The sequence below is a fragment of the Oncorhynchus tshawytscha genome, unplaced genomic scaffold, assembly GCF_018296145.1.
Source record: "Oncorhynchus tshawytscha isolate Ot180627B unplaced genomic scaffold, Otsh_v2.0 Un_contig_1741_pilon_pilon, whole genome shotgun sequence".
NCBI classification, from domain to species: Eukaryota; Metazoa; Chordata; class Actinopteri; order Salmoniformes; family Salmonidae; genus Oncorhynchus; species Oncorhynchus tshawytscha.
This window is the reverse complement of record NW_024609808.1, coordinates 167715-187688: the sequence shown is the minus strand read 5'-3', so window position 1 is coordinate 187688 and position 19974 is coordinate 167715. Positions and strand designations below refer to the sequence as shown.

Genomic DNA, 19974 nt, shown 5'->3' with positions numbered 1-19974 from the left:
TACTTGGAGACAACACCATGGGCTACTTGGGGACAACACCGTGGGCTACTTGTAGACAACACCGTGGGCTACTTGGAGACAACACTGTAGGTTACTTGGAGACAACACTGTGGCTACTTGGAGACAACACTGTGGGCTACTTGGAGACAACACCGTGGGCTACTTGGAGACAACACTGTAGGCTACTTGGACAACACTGTAGGCTACTTGGAGACAACACCATGGGCTACTTGGGGACAACACCGTGGGCTACTTGTAGACAACACCGTGGGCTACTTGTAGACAACACCGTGGGCTACTTGGAGACAACACTGTGGGCTACTTGGAGACAACACCGTGGGCTACTTGGAGACAACACTGTAGGCTACTTGGAGACAACACTGTAGGCTACTTGGAGACAACACCATGGGCTACTTGGGGACAACACCGTGGGCTACTTGTAGACAACACCGTGGGCTACTTGTAGACAACACCGTGGGCTACTTGGAGACAACACCGTGGGCTACTTGGGGACAGAATCGTGGGCTACTTGTAGACAACACCGTGGGCTACTTGTAGACAACACCGTGGGCTACTTGGAGACAACACCGTGGGCTACTTGGGGACAACACTGTAGGCTACTTGGAGACAACACTGTGGGCTACTTGGGGACAACACCGTGGGCTACTTGGGGACAACACCGTGGGCTACTGTAGACAACACCGTGGGCTACTTGGAGACAACACTGTGGGCTACTTGGAGACAACACTGTAGGTTACTTGGAGACAACACTGTGGCTACTTGGAGACAACACCATGGGCTACTTGGAGACAACACCGTGGGCTACGTGGAGACAACACCGTGGGCTACTTGGAGACAACACTGTAGGTTACTTGGAGACAACACTGTGGCTACTTGGAGACAACACCATGGGCTACTTGGAGACAACACCGTGGGCTACGTGGAGACAACACCGTGGGCTACTTGGAGACAACACTGTAGGTTACTTGGAGACAACACTGTGGCTACTTGGAGACAACACTGTCGCTACTTGGAGACAACACTGTGGGCTACTTGGAGACAACACCGTGGGCTACTTGGAGACAACACTGTAGGCTACTTGGAGACAACACCATGGGCTACTTGGGGACAACACCGTGGGCTACTTGGAGACAACACCATGGGCTACTTGGGGACAGAACCGTGGGCTACTTGAAGACAACACCGTGGGCTACTTGTAGACAACACCGTGGGCTACTTGGAGACAACACTGTGGGCTACTTGGGGACAACACTGTAGGCTACTTGGAGACAACACTGTGGGCTACTTGGGGACAACACTGTGGGCTACTTGTAGACAACACCGTGGGATACTTGTAGACAACACCGTGGGCTACTTGGAGACAACACCGTGGGCTACTTGGGGACAACACTGTGGGCTACTTGGAGACAACACCGTAGGCTTCTTGGAGACAACACCATGGGCTACTTGGAGACAACACCGTAGGCTACTTGGAGACAACACTGTGGGCTACTTGGAGACAACACTGTGGGCTACTTGGAGACAACACTGTAGGCTACTTGGAGACAACACTGTGGGCTACTTGGAGACAACACCATAGGCTACTTGGAGACAACACCGTAGCCTACTTGGAGACAACACTGTAGGCTTCTTGGAGACAACATCATGGGCTACTTGGAGACAACACTGTAGGCTACTTGGAGACAACACTGTGGGCTACTTGGGGACAACACCGTGGGCTACTTGTAGACAACACCGTGGGCTACTTGTAGACAACACCGTGGGATACTTGTAGACAACACCGTGGGCTACTTGGAGACAACACCGTGGGCTACTTGGAGACAACACTGTGGGCTACTTGGAGACAACACCGTAGGCTTCTTGGAGACAACACCATGGGCTACTTGGAGACAACACCGCAGGCTACTTGGAGACAACACCGTGGGCTACTTGGAGACAACACTGTGGGCTACTTGGAGACAACATCGTGGGCTACTTGGAGACAACACTGTAGGCTACTTGGAGACAACACTGTGGGCTACTTGGAGACAACACTGTAGGCTACTTGGAGACAACACTGTGGGCTACTTGGAGACAACACCGTGGGCTACTTGGAGACAACACTGTAGGCTACTTGGAGACAACACTGTAGGCTACTTGGAGACAACACCATGGGCTACTTGGGGACAACACTGTGGGCTACTTGTAGACAACACCGTGGGCTACTTGGAGACAACACTGTAGGTTACTTGGAGACAACACTGTGGCTACTTGGAGACAACACTGTGGGCTACTTGGAGACAACACCGTTGGCTACTTGGAGACAACACTGTAGGCTACTTGGAGACAACACTGTAGGCTACTTGGAGACAACACCATGGGCTACTTGGGGACAACACCGTGGGCTACTTGTAGACAACACCGTGGGCTACTTGTAGACAACACCGTGGGCTACTTGGAGACAACACTGTGGGCTACTTGGAGACAACACCGTGGGCTACTTGGAGACAACACTGTAGGCTACTTGGAGACAACACTGTAGGCTACTTGGAGACAACACCATGGGCTACTTGGGGACAACACCGTGGGCTACTTGGGGACAACACCGTGGGCTACTTGTAGACAACACCGTGGGCTACTTGTAGACAACACCGTGGGCTACTTGGAGACAACACCGTGGGCTACTTGGGGACAGAACCGTGGGCTACTTGTAGACAACACCGTGGGCTACTTGTAGACAACACCGTGGGCTACTTGGGGACAACACTGTAGGCTACTTGGAGACAACACTGTGGGCTACTTGGGGACAACACCGTGGGCTACTTGGGGACAACACCGTGGGCTACTTGTAGACAACACCGTGGGCTACTTGGAGACAACACTGTGGGCTACTTGGAGACAACACTGTAGGTTACTTGGAGACAACACTGTGGCTACTTGGAGACAACACCATGGGCTACTTGGAGACAACACCGTGGGCTACGTGGAGACAACACCGTGGGCTACTTGGAGACAACACTGTAGGTTACTTGGAGACAACACTGTGGCTACTTGGAGACAACACCATGGGCTACTTGGAGACAACACCGTGGGCTACGTGGAGACAACACCGTGGGCTACTTGGAGACAACACTGTAGGTTACTTGGAGACAACACTGTGGCTACTTGGAGACAACACTGTCGCTACTTGGAGACAACACTGTGGGCTACTTGGAGACAACACCGTGGGCTACTTGGAGACAACACTGTAGGCTACTTGGAGACAACACCATGGGCTACTTGGGGACAACACCGTGGGCTACTTGGAGACAACACCATGGGCTACTTGGGGACAGAACCGTGGGCTACTTGAAGACAACACCGTGGGCTACTTGTAGACAACACCGTGGGCTACTTGGAGACAACACTGTGGGCTACTTGGGGACAACACTGTAGGCTACTTGGAGACAACACTGTGGGCTACTTGGGGACAACACTGTGGGCTACTTGTAGACAACACCGTGGGATACTTGTAGACAACACCGTGGGCTACTTGGAGACAACACCGTGGGCTACTTGGGGACAACACTGTGGGCTACTTGGAGACAACACCGTAGGCTTCTTGGAGACAACACCATGGGCTACTTGGAGACAACACCGTAGGCTACTTGGAGACAACACTGTGGGCTACTTGGAGACAACACTGTGGGCTACTTGGAGACAACACTGTAGGCTACTTGGAGACAACACTGTGGGCTACTTGGAGACAACACCATAGGCTACTTGGAGACAACACCGTAGCCTACTTGGAGACAACACTGTAGGCTTCTTGGAGACAACATCATGGGCTACTTGGAGACAACACTGTAGGCTACTTGGAGACAACACTGTGGGCTACTTGGGGACAACACCGTGGGCTACTTGTAGACAACACCGTGGGCTACTTGTAGACAACACCGTGGGCTACTTGTAGACAACACCGTGGGCTACTTGTAGGCAACACCGTGGGCTGGAGACAACACCGTGGGCTACTTGGAGACAACACTGTGGGCTACTTGGAGACAACACCGTAGGCTTCTTGGAGACAACACCATGGGCTACTTGGAGACAACACCGCAGGCTACTTGGAGACAACACTGTGGGCTACTTGGAGACAACACTGTGGGCTACTTGGAGACAACATCGTGGGCTACTTGGAGACAACACTGTAGGCTACTTGGAGACAACACTGTGGGCTACTTGGAGACAACACTGTAGGCTACTTGGAGACAACACTGTGGGCTACTTGGAGACAACACCATAGGCTACTTGGAGACAACACCGCAGCCTACTTGGAGACAACACTGTAGGCTACTTGGAGACAACATCGTAGCCTACTTGGAGACAACACCGTGTGCTACTTGGAGACAACACCGTGGGCTACTTGGAGACAACACTGTAGGCTACTTGGAGACAACACCGTAGCCTACTTAGAGACAACACTGTAGCCTACTTGGAGACAACACTGTAGGCTACTTGGAGACAACACTGTAGCCTACTTAGAGACAACACTGTAGCCTACTTGGAGACAACACTGTATAACTCAACAAGATCTAAATGCATATCAAAATAAAAATGATCACGATCCAATGGTTGGTATGCAGATGCTGCATGTTTCACTGGTAGAACATGAAGAATGATCCTTCACAATTGAATGCGGTGGTGTTTTTGTCTTAGAGTAACATTATACTATGCTGTTATATCCGGTTCTGTTATGTAGAATACTACATTATGTGATATTGCAGACATTGACTCAGCGTTGATCTAACTTTATTAAACAAGCACCATTCACCTGAGTAGCCTGTTCTCTACGCATAAAGTAGAAATATACAAATGTGCAGAATGTCATCCGCAGAAGCTTCGGGATCATTAGTTGGCGACTAACGTTCCCGAAAAAGTCCCATTCGCAGCCACGGCCTGTTTACAAAGAATCTCACAACGCAGTCACCATGCAAACCATTCTAAGGCGTGGCATGGTTCTGAGAACTCACACTGCCTACCTGCTCGACTAGTTTTGGCTCGGTGAGAGCATGTGTGCCTGTGTGGTATAAGCGAGCAGCATTTCATTTAGAACTGAGAGAAGAAGTTAAGGGCTATTCTGAGGTAGTTCACAAGGAGCAGGTAAGAGTTGGATAGTCACTTCCATCAGACAGCATTGGTCTGGTATCCGTTGTGTTGTGGCTACTGTAATTAGTGGTTAACACTGAAGAGGCCTTTCTTAAAGAGGCAATCTGCCATTACTAAATCTATTTTGGGATTTTAAATTAAAGAATATAACTTACTGTATAAATGCCTCGTGAGTTTAGTTCAACTGTCATACCCCATCAGAACCCAAAATATAAGCTTGTTTTACTCCAATGTTTATAAACAGTGTAATTGTTAAAAAACACTGTATAGCCTCAACACATGGTTAAAACTATCATTTTGATATCATGGATGGCCAGTCCTTGCATCAACAGCTCTGTCTATGGATTTGAAATAGGTTACAGCCACTCCCTTTACCAAAACAGTGGTGGGTTGACTGATGTGTTATTGTTTGAGCCGCAGATTGCCCCTTGAAAGGGATAGCACACTCCCAATATAAACTGGACCTACAGGACTTCCCACTCATCTCTGTAGATTGAGACAGACATTCGACAGACATTCGACAGTCATTCTCCTTCTAACACGTTCACCATGGAGAGAAAAAGCCTATTTGCTCTTTCCACCTGTTGCTTCCCCTGGCTTTGGTCTCTGCAGATCCGCCAACTCTCAACTCTATAAGTAACTTCAGGAACTTTGAATTTGGCCACAGCTTCCCACGCCATGGCCTGATGCTACTCCACCATTTTGCTAACAATGTCCTCATTGGAAAAAACAACAGCAACAGCAACAGCCTAATCACACCACTCTTTGTGCCATCAAGGGGAGACTGGGGCTTCCAGTGCTATGATAATGCTAAACAGGTGCTTCATTCCCTGAAGGAACAGGCTTCCTACACGGTAGGGAATCTCAACACACAGTCTCCAAGAGGGCTTGGCACCTACCTCCTTACGTCACTCAAAGCTATTACCTCATGCCCTGGTCCATAGAGAACAATAGGGACAGAATCATCCTCAAAATGCAGGGGAATGTGGTGGAGGCAGTCTACTTAACACAGCACTACCCACAAGATGACCCCTGCAGCAAGCAGTACGACCCCGATAACACCTTCCTCTTAAGTGTCATCCTCCTGAGAGGAACCCAGAGCCGATCTAACAACTGGGGGGACAGTGTGTCTGTGTTTCTGTATGCTGCCTGCTACAATACACCCTCCAGATCCTTCTCAGAGACATACTCCATAAGGGAATTCACTAACCAGCTGTGTGGGGGTACATTTTCAAATACTCAACATACTCAGGTTGCTAACCACATGGAGTGCCTTGACATCAAGCTGGAGGTGAGATCAACTGAAAACTGGAACAACGGGCACGCCAGAATTAGATGTGCAAACGTCCCATGGAGTCTGCTGAGTGTGGAGATGATGGTAGCCCTCTACGCGGACAATAAAATGACCTCTGTTACCCCCCTTGGCATGTGCAGCTACGGAAGCTTCGACGCCAATGTATACCTAAACCCCGGCCTGCAGGTCAGGCTCCTGATCAACTTGCCCTCTGTCATCATGATGACAGGATTCCTGTTAACATACCTCCATTTGACTCTGATGTCAGTCTGCAGCTCTACACTGAAGATGGCCACGCCTGCGCTCGCCTGTTCATCAAGAAGACCTTCACTGATTGGAAGAACAAACTCTATTACACCTGGGTTGGATTCTACTCCTCTAACAAAATTGAACATACATTTTATTATGACACTTGGCAGTGGGCTGTTTTGTTCACTAAACAGGTGGACAACGACACAGACCCAGATTATGATATCTACACCAACAGGTCTGACATGTCCATCTCGCCCCGGGGTCGAAGTTCGATTCTTCAATAAAATAAAGTTTTCTGAAAAGTATGTCCTCGAGGTACGCACTGCCCCATGGGAATCTTAATGCTGTCCAACCATCATTTTCTCTCCATTATCTCAACATTATATTACACAAGGATCATTCTCATAGAGGCAGAGATAGAAGAGGGTCAAGGTGTTATTGAACCAAACATTTCCAATGCTATGGGGGGTCAGACAGAGCATCTGGTTCCTCTCATTTGGATTGTATTCATATGGTTTCCATGGCAACGTAACATTTCTGAATTCTACTTTGAAAGTATTCTGACGTAAGTAGGAACTAGCGTCAAACGCCTCAGACCCTGTAACCGGTCACATATATTTCAATGCATATCTGAAAGGAATGCAAATCTTCTTTTCTACACATCCGATCATACGCAGTATTACCTGATGCTCTTCCTTGAGTTGTCCTGAACATTCCACTTTGTTATGAAAATACAAATGATTACTCCTTTCCCATATTTAAGCTATTTTACACATTTTCTTATTAACCTTATGAACATAGACATTTTGTTTGTATCTGTACTAGAATGGTAAAAAAAGACCTCAAATGAAACAGAAATGTCTGTATTGGTTGATATTGCATAGAAATATCAGATATCCCAGAATATTCACATCAGTGCATCTCTAGTTTCTGTGTTGTCTTTTGTCGTGTTCTGTTGTAAAAAATGTGAGGAATTGTCTGGCCTTAAAGAGGTTGGTAGAGGAGGGACTTACAATGATGGACAGGAGTTTCCCGTAGGTCAGGTGTGCGGGGATGTGGTCGGGTTTGGCCCTGAGCGACTCCCTGTACCAGTGGCCCGCCTCCTCCAGCCTATTCAGCCTCATGTAGGCCTCTCCTGTTAGGGGTCAAAGGTCACAGGTCATGGGCGATACGGCCTCTCCTACTGTATGGGGGGGTCAACATTCAGAGGTCAGAGGAAAGGGGTCGTAGAGAGACCCATGACCTCAATGGCTTCTCTGACACTTTATAATAAGAGGAAGACTCGTATCAAAGATGTTGTAGTATGACGGGTTCTGTGACTTCCCTTTCTATCTATCTAGTGCATTGGTCACCAACCGGTCCATCGCGATCCAAGGCATTCCTAGTCGATCACCAAACATTTCCGGACAAAACCCAACGATAAAGCCTTGCATTCCTATTTTTTGTTTTGTTTTTGCACTGTTGGTGCACTTGATTCAGCAGTCCTAGCCCCGGGAAGGTAAAGTGTTCCCATTTTGAACCATTTCATGTGTGTGAATGTAGAACTCCGTCTACCTGGCAAGCCTAGTGAGCAAATCAAGTGCACCTATAGGCCTACCGTTGCCCAATCAAATACCTCAGAGTTGATACTGTGAGATTTCAATACCATGACTATAGAGAGAGCAAAGAGCGGCTGTTTTTATGAGTAAGTTCATGTTTGTTGTTACTCAGCACTACCAACACTTTGTTCAACACTTATAAAATATGTTCTCCCTACTTCCACTCACGCTAAAACCAGCACTGCAGCTGCAATTAATGAGTATAGCAATTTGTTTCTATGACCTTCCGTTGTCATTAGCTGCTTGTGTTTTTTTATATATCGAGGTATATTTCACTTTCTCTAGTCATAGGAGTAACAACATGAATTGGTGCAAAAAATAACGCAGCGAGACTAAAGTTTCCCCATCAGCTGGAAGACTGTCCCCTTTTCTCAGAGGAGGGAGGGAGAGCGGAGGGACAGTGAGTCGGGTGAGAGCAGAGTCACCACTACCTTCCATGCAACCAAGAGAGTATTTACACAGCACAATGTAAAACCTGCTGGTTGCATGGAAGCCACCTCACCGCTGCACTCTCCCTGCCTGTGACCTCTGACATGAATGATGACATGCTCCAGTGCTTCCCAGTGTCTGATGAATAGAGTTCTAGAATAGATCTCCAACAGGTGCACGGCTGATAACAAGGCAGATGGAGACCGACCCATTTCCAGCCCTCCATTCCTAAAAACACTTGTCATTCCACCAATAAAAAATAAATATTCCTCCGTTAAATTAATTAAACCCCTGACACCAATTTCAGTTGGAACGTGACCAGATTCTCTCTGAGAATGTCTCTGTTCTCAAAGCCGTGAGAATCCCAGATCTGATCCCAGCGCAGCGGGGCTGATCCCCGGGGCCCTGATGACAACCCCCCTCTCACCTGAACAAACACTCTCCCTCTTCTCAGGCCCCCACCACGCATCATCCCAAGAATGTTGCCGACACGGCACAGCAATCTCAACCATGCAATCAGGAAGGGCTTCTAATAATGTAATTAGTGATGGAATAACACAACATGGGACATGACTTATTATAGCCAGCTTAGTTTGAATTCCCTTCGAATCCTGATACACATCTACATTAGGATTGCCTGCCTATTTTAGAGCTGTGGTGTTGGAATGGAATGAAACCGATGGTATCTGATTAAAGCACATCAAATAGCTTCGTTTCATGGAGATAATATGGGGAAATCTCTTTTGGGGGGGGAAACTGAAGACCATCAGCAGGTTGTTCTACTACCACCAGAACGAGTCATTCTAAACACATATTCCCCAATTACATGAATCAAAGATGAGGAGAATTATCATATGTGATAGGTGGGAATTAAGAAGGACATTTGGATGATTAAAGTCGTCTCCCTGTGCCAAGTCTTCCCCGTCATGCAGCGAAGTTGTTGCCACTACCCAGCTTTTCACCTTCAGTAATTGGCTAAGTCAAATGCCTGACATGGCTCCAGATAGACTGTCAAACTAAATCTACCTCAGCGGACAAATTAGTTTGCTTCCCCATGAACAGAATACCAGAGATACCTGTCCACTACATTTCAATTCCTGACTGTCAGCCCTGCAGAACACTGTGTTAGACAGGGATCTAGGGTAGAGTGGAGAGCGATCTAGGGTTTGAGTGGAGAGTGATCCAGGGTAAAGTGATGGTAGTGTGGAGAGTGATCTAGGCTAGAGAGGAGAGTGATCTAGGGTAGAGTGATGGTTCTGTGGAGAGTGATCTAGGGTAGAGTGATGGTAGAGTGGAGAGCGATCTAGGGTAGAGTGGAGAGTGATCTAGGGTAGAGTTATGGTAGAGTGGAGAGTGATCAAGGGTAGAGTGATGGTAGAGTGGAGAGTGATCTAGGGTAGAGTGGAGAGTGATCTAGGGTAGAGTGATGGTGGAGTGGAGAGCGATCTAGGGTAGAGTGATGGTAGAGTGGAGAGCGATCTAGGGTAGAGTGGAGAGTGATCTAGGGTAGAGTTATGGTAGAGTGGAGAGTGATCAAGGGTAGAGTGATGGTAGAGTGGAGAGTGATCTAGGGTAGAGTGGAGAGCAATCTAGGGTAGAATGATGGTAGAGTGGAGAGCGATCTAGGGTAGAGTGATGGTGGAGTGGAGAGCAATCTAGGGTAGAATGATGGTAGAGTGGAGAGCGATCAAGGGTAGAGTGGAAAGTGATCTCGGGTAGAGTGATGGTAGAGTGGAGAGTGATCTAGGGTAGAGTCATGGTAGAGTGGAGAGTGATCCAGGGTAGAGTGATGGTAGAGTGGAGAGTGATCTAGGGTAGAGTGATGGTAAAGTGGCAAGTGATCTAGGGTAGAGTGATGATAGAGTGGAGAGTGATCTAGGGTAGAGTGATGGTAGAGTGGAGAGTGATCCAGGGTAGAGTGATATGGTGAGCTGGGGTAGGAAACAGAAACAGTCTCCCGGACATGGGTTGGTCCTGGCTTTGATCCTGGGAAACACTTTCACTGGAAACTTTCATTTTCAGCCCATGGTTGAGCCCATGGTTGAGCCCATGGTTGAGCCCATGGTTGAAAATGCTCACCTTTCCTCCTTCGTTCCCTTTCACCAGATTCTAGGATGATAACAATACAGTACATGATGATATATGACCCTCAAACTCAACCCGGGACCTCAGAGCCAGTTCCACTGCATTTTTTCATTCTTCCCTTCTAATCAAGGACGGATTTAAACATGGGACACCAGGTGTGTGCAATTCATTTTCAGGAAAGACAGAAAATCAGCAGGCTCTGGACCTCGTAGGGTAAGAGTCGAGTAACGCTGATGTATGGGAATGAATGAACTGTGTTTGTTTTGTAAAGTGCCATGTTTATTAAACTTGGTGAGTAGAGATGGGGGGAAGAATCCCCCCAAAATATTAGTGAAAAAATAAATGTTTTCCTGCTATTACTCACCCATCATGTTGTAGAGACTCTGAGGTGCAAACTGCTTCGGCATTTTCTGCACCGCTTCTTTATAGACAGACAGAGCATCCTGTCATGGAGGGGGGAGGGCAGTTAGACAGACAGAGCATCCTGTCATGGAGGGGGAGGGCAGTTAGACAGACAGAGCATCCTGTCATGGAGGGGGAGGGCAGTTAGACAGACAGAGCATCCTGTCATGGAGGGGGGGCAGTTAGACAGACAGAGCATCCTGTCATGGAGGGGGAGGGCAGTTAGACAGACAGAGCATCCTGTCATGGAGGGGGAGGGCAGCTAGACAGACAGAGCATCCTGTCATGGAGGGGGAGGGCAGTTAGACAGACAGAGCATCCTGTCATGGAAGGGGGAGGGCAGTTAGACAGACAGAGCATCCTGTCATGGAGGGGGAGGGCAGTGAGTCACAGTGTGTTTCATCAGTGTGTCACCATCCACAAAGCCTCTTCCTCACTGTCTAATGGAAAGGGCTTCAGGAAGATGAGTCTTTAGTCGGCTCTGTCATTTTGTCATAGATGAAGACTTAGTTCATTTGAGCAGTGGCTGAGCCCATATAAAGCCAAGGCCGGAAGCTTAAGCAAGTTTTCAGAGAGCTAGTTTTCGGAAACTCAAGAGCTTAAGTATACTATCACAGTATGCTATCAAACTACATTTGCTGTATACATCTTATCCATTGTATTTATATGTTTCTGCCATGGCTCCACTGTACTGTGGTGTAGTGCACATCTATACATTCTATACATTGGATTTCTATGTTTCTCCCATGGCTCCACTGTACTGTACTGTATTGCACCTCCATACATTATATTTCTATGTTTCTGCCATGGCTCCACTGTACTGTAGTGCACCTCTATACATACTATTCATTTTATTTCTACATCTCTGCCATTGCTCTGGTTCTAATGTACTGTATTGAAGTGTACTGTTATAGATTCTATCCATTGCATTTCTACATCTCAGCCACTGCCCTGTCTCCACTGTAGTGTAGAGTACTGTAGTATCATACCTCCTGCAGGCCCTGCTCATGGAGCAGCTTGCCCAAGTTGTACAGGCAGCTGGTGACAGAGCTCTTGTGGGCATGGGGGTCCTTCAGGTTCTCATCTGGGATCTCAGCGCAGGTTACAAAGGTCCTCTTGGCCTCCTCCATACCGCCCTGGTTCATCAGGATGATGCCCGTGTTCAAGTAGGCCGCTGTGGGGTGACGAGAGGGCGCAGAGGAGGAGGAACAGAGGGAGAAGACGGGGTGGAGGAGGGGGAAAGGGAGGATAGAGGAAGAGGAATGAGGGAGAGAGAAGGTAGAGGATTAGAAATGGGGGAGGAGAGGGGTCAGAGGTGGAGGATTAGAGCAGGAAGAGAGGGGGGATGAAATGGAGAAACAGAGGGGATAGATAGAAGCAGGGAAAAGGTTTAGGTGTCATATGCGTTGAATACAACAGGTGTAGACTTTACAGTCAAATGCTTACTTACTGTCACGTTGGTATAAATGGTCGGGAGACAGGTGCAGGAATGCGTAATATGGGTTTTTATTCCCCAAATGATAGCGTACCGTGTAATGGCACGGGAACGAAGATCAAATCAAATCAAATCAAATCAAATTTTATTTGTCACATACACATGGTTAGCAGATGTTAATGCGAGTGTAGCGAAATGCTTGTGCTTCTAGTTCCGACAATGCAGTAATAACGAACAAGTAATCTAACTAACAATTCCAAAAAAATACTGTCTTATACACAGTGTAAGGGGATAAAGAATATGTACATAAGGATATATGAATGAGTGATGGTACAGAGCAGCATAGGCAAGATACAGTAGATGATATCGAGTACAGTATATACATATGAGATGAGTATGTAAACCAAGTGGCATAGTTAAAGTGGCTAGTGATACATGTATTACATAAGGATGCAGTAGGTGATATAGAGTACAGTATCTACGTATGCATATGAGATGAATAATGTAGGGTAAGTAACATTATATAAGGTAGCATTGTTTAAAGTACAAACACATATACAAAACACAGGGTAGAAACCCAAACAAAAGATCGAGGAGTACCTCGAATAAATACACAATCGCACAATGATACCACGTGGGACGAGACCCGTAATCATCTGTGCAATACACGCGGTACGAAAGCCAAAACAACACAGGTATTCACACGACCAACGGACTTTGGAACAATAATCGACAAGACAATGGTGAACAAAGGGCACACATATACAGTTACTAATCAATGGGAATAGGGACCAGGTGTGCATAATGACAGTTCCGGAGGGATCCGTGACAGTTTGTTTGTGTGTGTGTGTGTGTGTATTTGAGAATCAGTGTAGTATGTGTGAGTGTGTGAGTGTGTGGGTAGGGTCCAGAGAGGTTGAAAGAGAGGTCGATGGGAAAAACTGAGGAATTAACAACTCATGCAACCCAAATCCCCTGCTTTCTCCGTCCTCTGCTAGTGTCTGATACAGTGAAATATGTCTACACATTACATACGTGAGCAGTCAAGAGTGAGATTGACTTCCATTAGACTGTCGGCTGAAACGGTCCGATAGACCTCTGAAATGGGCCAGACAGACGCATGCATGACAACTAATTCAGCATTAACACTGGTCCGTGATGAAAACCTGAATGTAACATTCCATTCATGTAATTGAATTAAACAAAGCCAGAGACAACCCATTAGGCAGGTCCCGGATCAGCTCCTTTCATCTCCACCAGCCGGGCCCCGATCACAATCACTTCAGCCCCGCAACACGCCATTTTAGGGAATGGTCTCTTAGCAATACTTACACGCCAGAGTTGGCCTGCTCCCAATGGCCAGCTTATAGTAATGCAGTGCCTCTGAGGGCCTGTGGTTCTCTTGAAGCAGCAAACCCCTGGTGGAAAGAAGACCAGAATTATGGTTGAATGAAGCAGAGGAAAGAGAGGTCTACAGGGCAATCAGGGAAACCATCTGGCAACTCTGACTGTTTGGGTTTTAAATCTAATTGCAGCCTAACATTAGACGGTGTTTAGTGACACTCGGTTTATTCTGTTTATTTGTTAACCATCGGTAATCTCAGAACGACACCTTCATTAAAGGTGTGTCATGTAAACACAGAAATGTGTTTGTTGACAAAGGTGACTCTTCCTGTTTCTTGACAGGGGGACAAGGAGTAGAGAGGGGAAGAAAAACACTGTCAGGTGAGCGGGAAATGTGGGCCGGTTATGAGGCTTGGCACCTTTGACACTCAGAGGGTTAATGTGGGTATTAGAACTGCCTTCATGTTTTCCCAGAGCCCCGCAAATCATGATTAATGAAATCACTGTCAAGGGGAACAGGATCCCATCTGGGGATAAAACAACCAATTTCCCTCTCTCTCTCTCTCTCTCTCTCTCTCTCTCTCTCTCTCTCTCTCTCTCTCTCTCTCTCTCTCTCTCTCTCTCTCTCTCTCTCTCTGCCCCTAGCCTCTCCCTCTATCCCCTGTTATTCTCCCTGTCTGTCTAAGCAGTATTGATGGATGGTAGCTTTCAGCTTTCATCCTTGTTGAGGTAGTGGAGAGATGCAGAGATGACACATCTCACACTCACAGATTGTACAACATGTCAGCCATGTTTCCCCGGTAATACAGGGCATTCCGGTACGCCCTCTCCGCCTCTGCCATCTTGCCCTGGTTCTTCAGGACGTTTCCCAAGTTGCCCCATGCTAACAAAGAGAGACAGGTGTCTGTCAAGTGCATACATGTATTGTGTAATGGAAAGATCTTGAGTTTTGCATTTATGAGGTATGATTACAAATCATTTATGACATATACTTTATTCTTTATGGGCCAGTTTGTCAGCCATAGATTAAGCCTAGTCCTGGACCTAGAATAATATAGAACTGAAAAATGTTCTAATCTACATGAGAGTGATGTAATTCTCAGGCCTAACTTTATCACAGTGGGACTAAAGTACCAAACCAAAGGCCCATATTCCAGAATGTGTTGGTTAGTCAACACTACCTTTAGCGGGGTTAACACTGATCCCTGACTTGTAGAGCATCTCCTCGTTGCTCCAGTCCCTGTTCCTCAGCACCGTCTTGATGCCGTACAGCAGCACCAGGCCCGCGCACAGACCCAGCAGCACGACCCTGGGGCCCCTGGTTCTCAGCCTGACGTACAGGGCCCGGATCCCCACCGCCACCAGCAGACAGAAGCCCATGCTGGGTATGTACAGCAGCCGCTCGGCCACCACGAAGCCCACATAGAAGAAGAGGTTTGTGGCCGGGAGGAAGGGCAGCGAGAGTAGGCCCAGGGAGAAGACCACCACGTTCTCCGTGGCGGGGAGGGTGGCAAGTGAGGAGAGGGAGGGGTGGGTAGTCCGAGGGGAACATTGGTAGGTTTTGGTGAACCCATTCCCGTTGAGGGTGGTTTTCCCATTGGTCTTTGGAGAGCCCTGCTCTGAGTTTATGTTGTGGTTGCCGTCTGGAGGATGGTAGCTGTGCCCATTGGTGAGGGCCTTCCCGTTCGCCAAGTGAGCTTTCCCATTGGTCTCCTTGGCCTTGGAGTCGGGGCTGCTACTGCTACAGAGGCCATACCAGGCCAGGAGAGTAAATCCAGCGTAGAAGGCCACGGTGTGAAGGTTCCTCCAATCAGCAAAGGTCTTGATTAGCGGTAGAGCGTCCATGGACCAATCGAAGCTGAGCTGGACAGGGCATAGGAGGAGCCAGGCGTTGGCGGCGGGCAGGTAGAGGAAGGTCAGAGTTCGCGTGAGAAGGTGCGGCGAGTCGGCCGCTGGGTTGTCTGAGTTGGAGAAGTTGGGGGGCTTGTTACCCATCCAGTAGAGACGAGCAGCCAGGAGAAGCACGCCCCAGGAGATCAACACACTCAGACTCAGCAGTACAGTGGTGTTCCTCTTCTGTAGGAGAGAGAAAACATTATAGGAATGTTATGGGAACTACCCTGGGACTTGTGTGAAATGTTCAGGGAACAATTAGAAAACTTTAGCATTCTGAAAACGTTCCTGCTCTCATTCTGGGAATGCATTGGTAACTAGAAATAGTTTATTGGGCTAATACTAAGTAAAGTCTATTAGACTAGGTGTAGTAGATATTTTCTTTAACACAGAAACATTTGGTGTTGGTTTATTTGGTGTGTATTCATATACATCAGTGCAAAATTTAGAATTTAGATTTAAATCTCGACCATGTGAAAGGTCGATGACCTCTATGATTTCACATCGCGAGGAATTTCTAGAATAGAACTGTTTAGAAATGAGGAATGAAATCGAAGGAATGTTTTTGCAAAAGCTGCCCAGGACACAAGCCGTTTTCATGTGCAATTGACACAGCCAAGCGCTCTGGGTATTATTGGCAAGTCCTCTGAAAAGAGTATCTACGACGGCCAGAAATAATATGGCTCTGTTGCTACACAAACACAGAAAGCCTTGTTTGAGAAATGAAGCATTGATAGCACTGAGAGACTAAATGGGGGGTATTAACACTTCACATTCATCAGAAAACAGAATTGTGGGAATCTTTATCAAATGACCCTCCATGTCGGTGTCACCTCTATTCATATGTTTCAGTTTGATTTAATAGAATAAGGCCCTAAAGGACAAGGATTCTTCTCATTTGACAGGTGGGATGAAAAATAGTGGTAGGCTAGGTCAATTCCAGGTGAACATACGCTATTACTGCCCAATAAAGTAGCTGTGAAATGCAATGTAAATGTATATTAAACTCATACCTACATTAATTACAGTTAGGCCTATGCACATTAAAATATACATTTAAATTAATTCCTTTTAATTTAACCAGGCTTTTCCTGGTTAAATCAAGGTTAAATAAAAATGAACAAGCTAAGAAAACCACTACCTCACCATTCCCCACACACTCCTTTAGATCAATTGACCTCTAACATTTTGGAGCACTGGTGCCAGTGGAGTTTTTAACAGTTTCCTTTGCCCCTATAAAGACATGTCAAATAAACAGAACACCTACTATACGTGACCAATAGACCACGACACTGGACCCTACTACCAACTGCATACGATGACATCATGGCTTCACTGTGTTTCTCTCATTCTTATTCCGTTCATCCATCTTCCTGCAAAGTAATGCCTCTAAATTTGATCTAGAACAGATCCGTCCATGTATTGTAGCATGGTGTCTTGTATGCCCAAATAGGCTATGTGTTTAGACTAGCTAAGTCCCTTGAGTGCAATTTGACTGCACAACTCAGGCCTTGGGTGGCTTCCGAAATGGCACCCTAATCCCATACATAGTGTAGGGAACAGGGTGCCTTGTCAGATGCTGCCCTAGTGCATGCTGGGAGAATTAAAGCGGGGAGGGCCTGATTCAGATTGTTGGCCCATTTCAGTAGAGTGGAGAGTGATGTGTAATCAGCTCAGAGCTCACTGTGTCGGTATGTAGATTCTGTTTACAGCTATAAGAGGATTAATGCCGTAGCATGATCAGCGTCAGGTTCCTTATTAAACACCTTCCACTGGCCTGTCACCACGTTCAGCTTTCAGCTCCATCAGGGACCTTACTGTAGTTAGACCAGGACTAGTAACTTCAAAACTTCATTACTACTGCCAAATGTTACTAACCCATCCCCTCATGAACTTCTCAGAGGAAAATGGACTTTAAGAGAGATTGTTTGCTATTTTTACAGTTCCTAATGGCTTTATGAATACATATCTGGCATAGGAATTAAGACCTTTTTTGGCATGTTAGGCTCATAAAAATCTGGGAATTTTATTTTTTGATGAATAGATAAGAGCACTACTCAAATCAAAAAAGGCTGAAACAGAAAGCAGCCAGGGGACAACTGTGTGATAAGTAGAGAACTGTATGATAAGTAGAGAACTGTATGATAAGTAGAGAACTGTATGATAAGTAGAGAACTGTATGATAAGTAGAGAACCGTATGATAAGTAGAGAACTGTATGATAAGTAGAGAACCGTATGATAAGTAGAGAACTGTATGATAAGTAGAGAACCGTATGATAAGTAGAGAACCGTATGATAAGTAGAGAACTGTATGATAAGTAGAGAACCGTATGATAAGTAAACCGTATGATAAGAAACTGTATGATAAGTAGAGAACCGTATGATAAGTAGAGAACTGTATGATAAGTAGAGAACTGTATGATAAGTAGAGAACTGTATGATAAGTAGAGAACCGTATGATAAGTAGAGAACCGTATGATAAGTAGAGAACCGTATGATAAGTAGAGAACCGTATGATAAGTAGAGAACCGTATGATAAGTAGAGAACCGTATGATAAGTAGAGAACTGTATGATAAGTAGAGAACCGTATGATAAGTAGAGAACCGTATGATAAGTAGAGAACCGTATGATAAGTAGAGAGAGAACCGTATGATAAGTAGAGAACTGTATGATAAGTAGAGAACTGTATGATAAGTAGAGAACCGTATGATAAGTAGAGAACCGTATGATAAGTAGAGAACCGTATGATAAGTAGAGAACCGTATGATAAGTAGAGAACTGTATGATAAGTAGAGAACTGTATGATAAGTAGAGAACTGTATGATAAGTAGAGAACTGTATGATAAGTAGAGAACCGTATGATAAGTAGAGAACTGTATGATAAGTAGAGAACTGTATGATAAGTAGAGAACCGTATGATAAGTAGAGAACCTTATGATAAGTAGAGAATAGCGCAAATATTATTTCACTTTGTTTTACAGGGTCACACTCCTGGGCCCATATTCAGAGTAGGAGTGCTGATCAGTTTAGTCTTTTATATCATAATGAATACGATTATAAGGACACGGAGGAGCCTGATCCTAGATCAGCACTCTGACTCATACCTTGTGAATACGGACAGGTCAGCAACACTTTAAAGTCTAGAGTTACGTTGCTATGGTTACAGAAGGTTGTCCGGTCACGTCCTTGACCCCCCCCCCCAATTCTGGCTAATTAAATCACATCTGTCTAGACTTAGGGGTCACCGCAGTCCGGAAGAGAGAGGCTGCAGCTGTGAAAGGACTGTATTGACACATATACCAGTTGAACAGAACATATTGCTCTCTCTCAGGAGGAAGTTGGGGAAACACTTTACTTCAAGCCTGCAGGTATAACACATTATGATGCAGTCTGAATGCATTATAAGACTTGTCATAAGCATGTATGGCCCCCTTATGATGTAATGTGATCTCATAATCGAGTTTATCATAGTCTGATGGTCTAAAGAAGAAATGTCATTCATTTGGATGAATCTGTATGGAGCTTTTAAAAATATAATATAGGCTTCCTACGGTTCAGACAGAGACCAGGGAGTTTTCTCTTCTCCCTACTGTACAGTACAGACAGAGAGTGTGGCTTCCATCCACACACCAGCCTCCAGTGAACTCTGGCTGAACCTGTGGGGGTGGCATGAGAGCTGTGTGTGTGTGTGTGTGTCTGTGTGTGTAAGTGTTTTCATCACAATCTCACCAGGCCTTTGAACATTTCAGGCTGTTTCGCAATTACAGACCTAATTTACTCCCTACTTTAAATTAGGTTACAAAGTAAATATAAAATCATCTCAGAGCACCACAGAGATGAGTAGACTGAGTAAGAGTGTTATCCCCAGCATGACATAGGCAGCCAGGCAGCTGCACAGCCTAGGTCTCTAGTTCTCATCCTCTTTTCACACTCCTAAACCGCACCGAGTCATGCCGAGCCGAGCCATGCCGAGCTGAGCTCTACTGCACTGGCCTGGTCACGCATCTACCATAGTTACGGTTGTCACGCTGCAAAGGTCAATGTGAACAGAAAGGATCAGAGCCAGAACAGTATGGCTCCGGTTGGCACGGCAGT

General features: G+C 46.3%; 1 protein-coding gene across 2 annotated transcripts in view; it reads right to left on the bottom strand.

The window, feature by feature from the left end:
* Positions 1 to 19974, bottom strand: part of LOC112238394 (protein O-mannosyl-transferase TMTC2-like) — a 98770-nt gene that overhangs the window by 23157 nt on the left and 55639 nt on the right. The window contains exons 3-8 of one of the 2 annotated variants that reach the window (XM_042318536.1): positions 15166 to 16060; positions 14753 to 14867; positions 13973 to 14058; positions 12195 to 12379; positions 11168 to 11246; positions 7705 to 7826 (exon numbers count right to left, since the gene is read on the bottom strand). In XM_042318536.1, the coding sequence (XP_042174470.1) occupies positions 7705 to 7826; positions 11168 to 11246; positions 12195 to 12379; positions 13973 to 14058; positions 14753 to 14867; positions 15166 to 16060 (1482 nt within the window). Of the gene's footprint in view, positions 1 to 7704; positions 7827 to 11167; positions 11247 to 11438; positions 11567 to 12194; positions 12380 to 13972; positions 14059 to 14752; positions 14868 to 15165; positions 16061 to 19974 lie in introns of those variants that run through there. The other variant, XM_042318537.1, reaches the window with a different exon arrangement.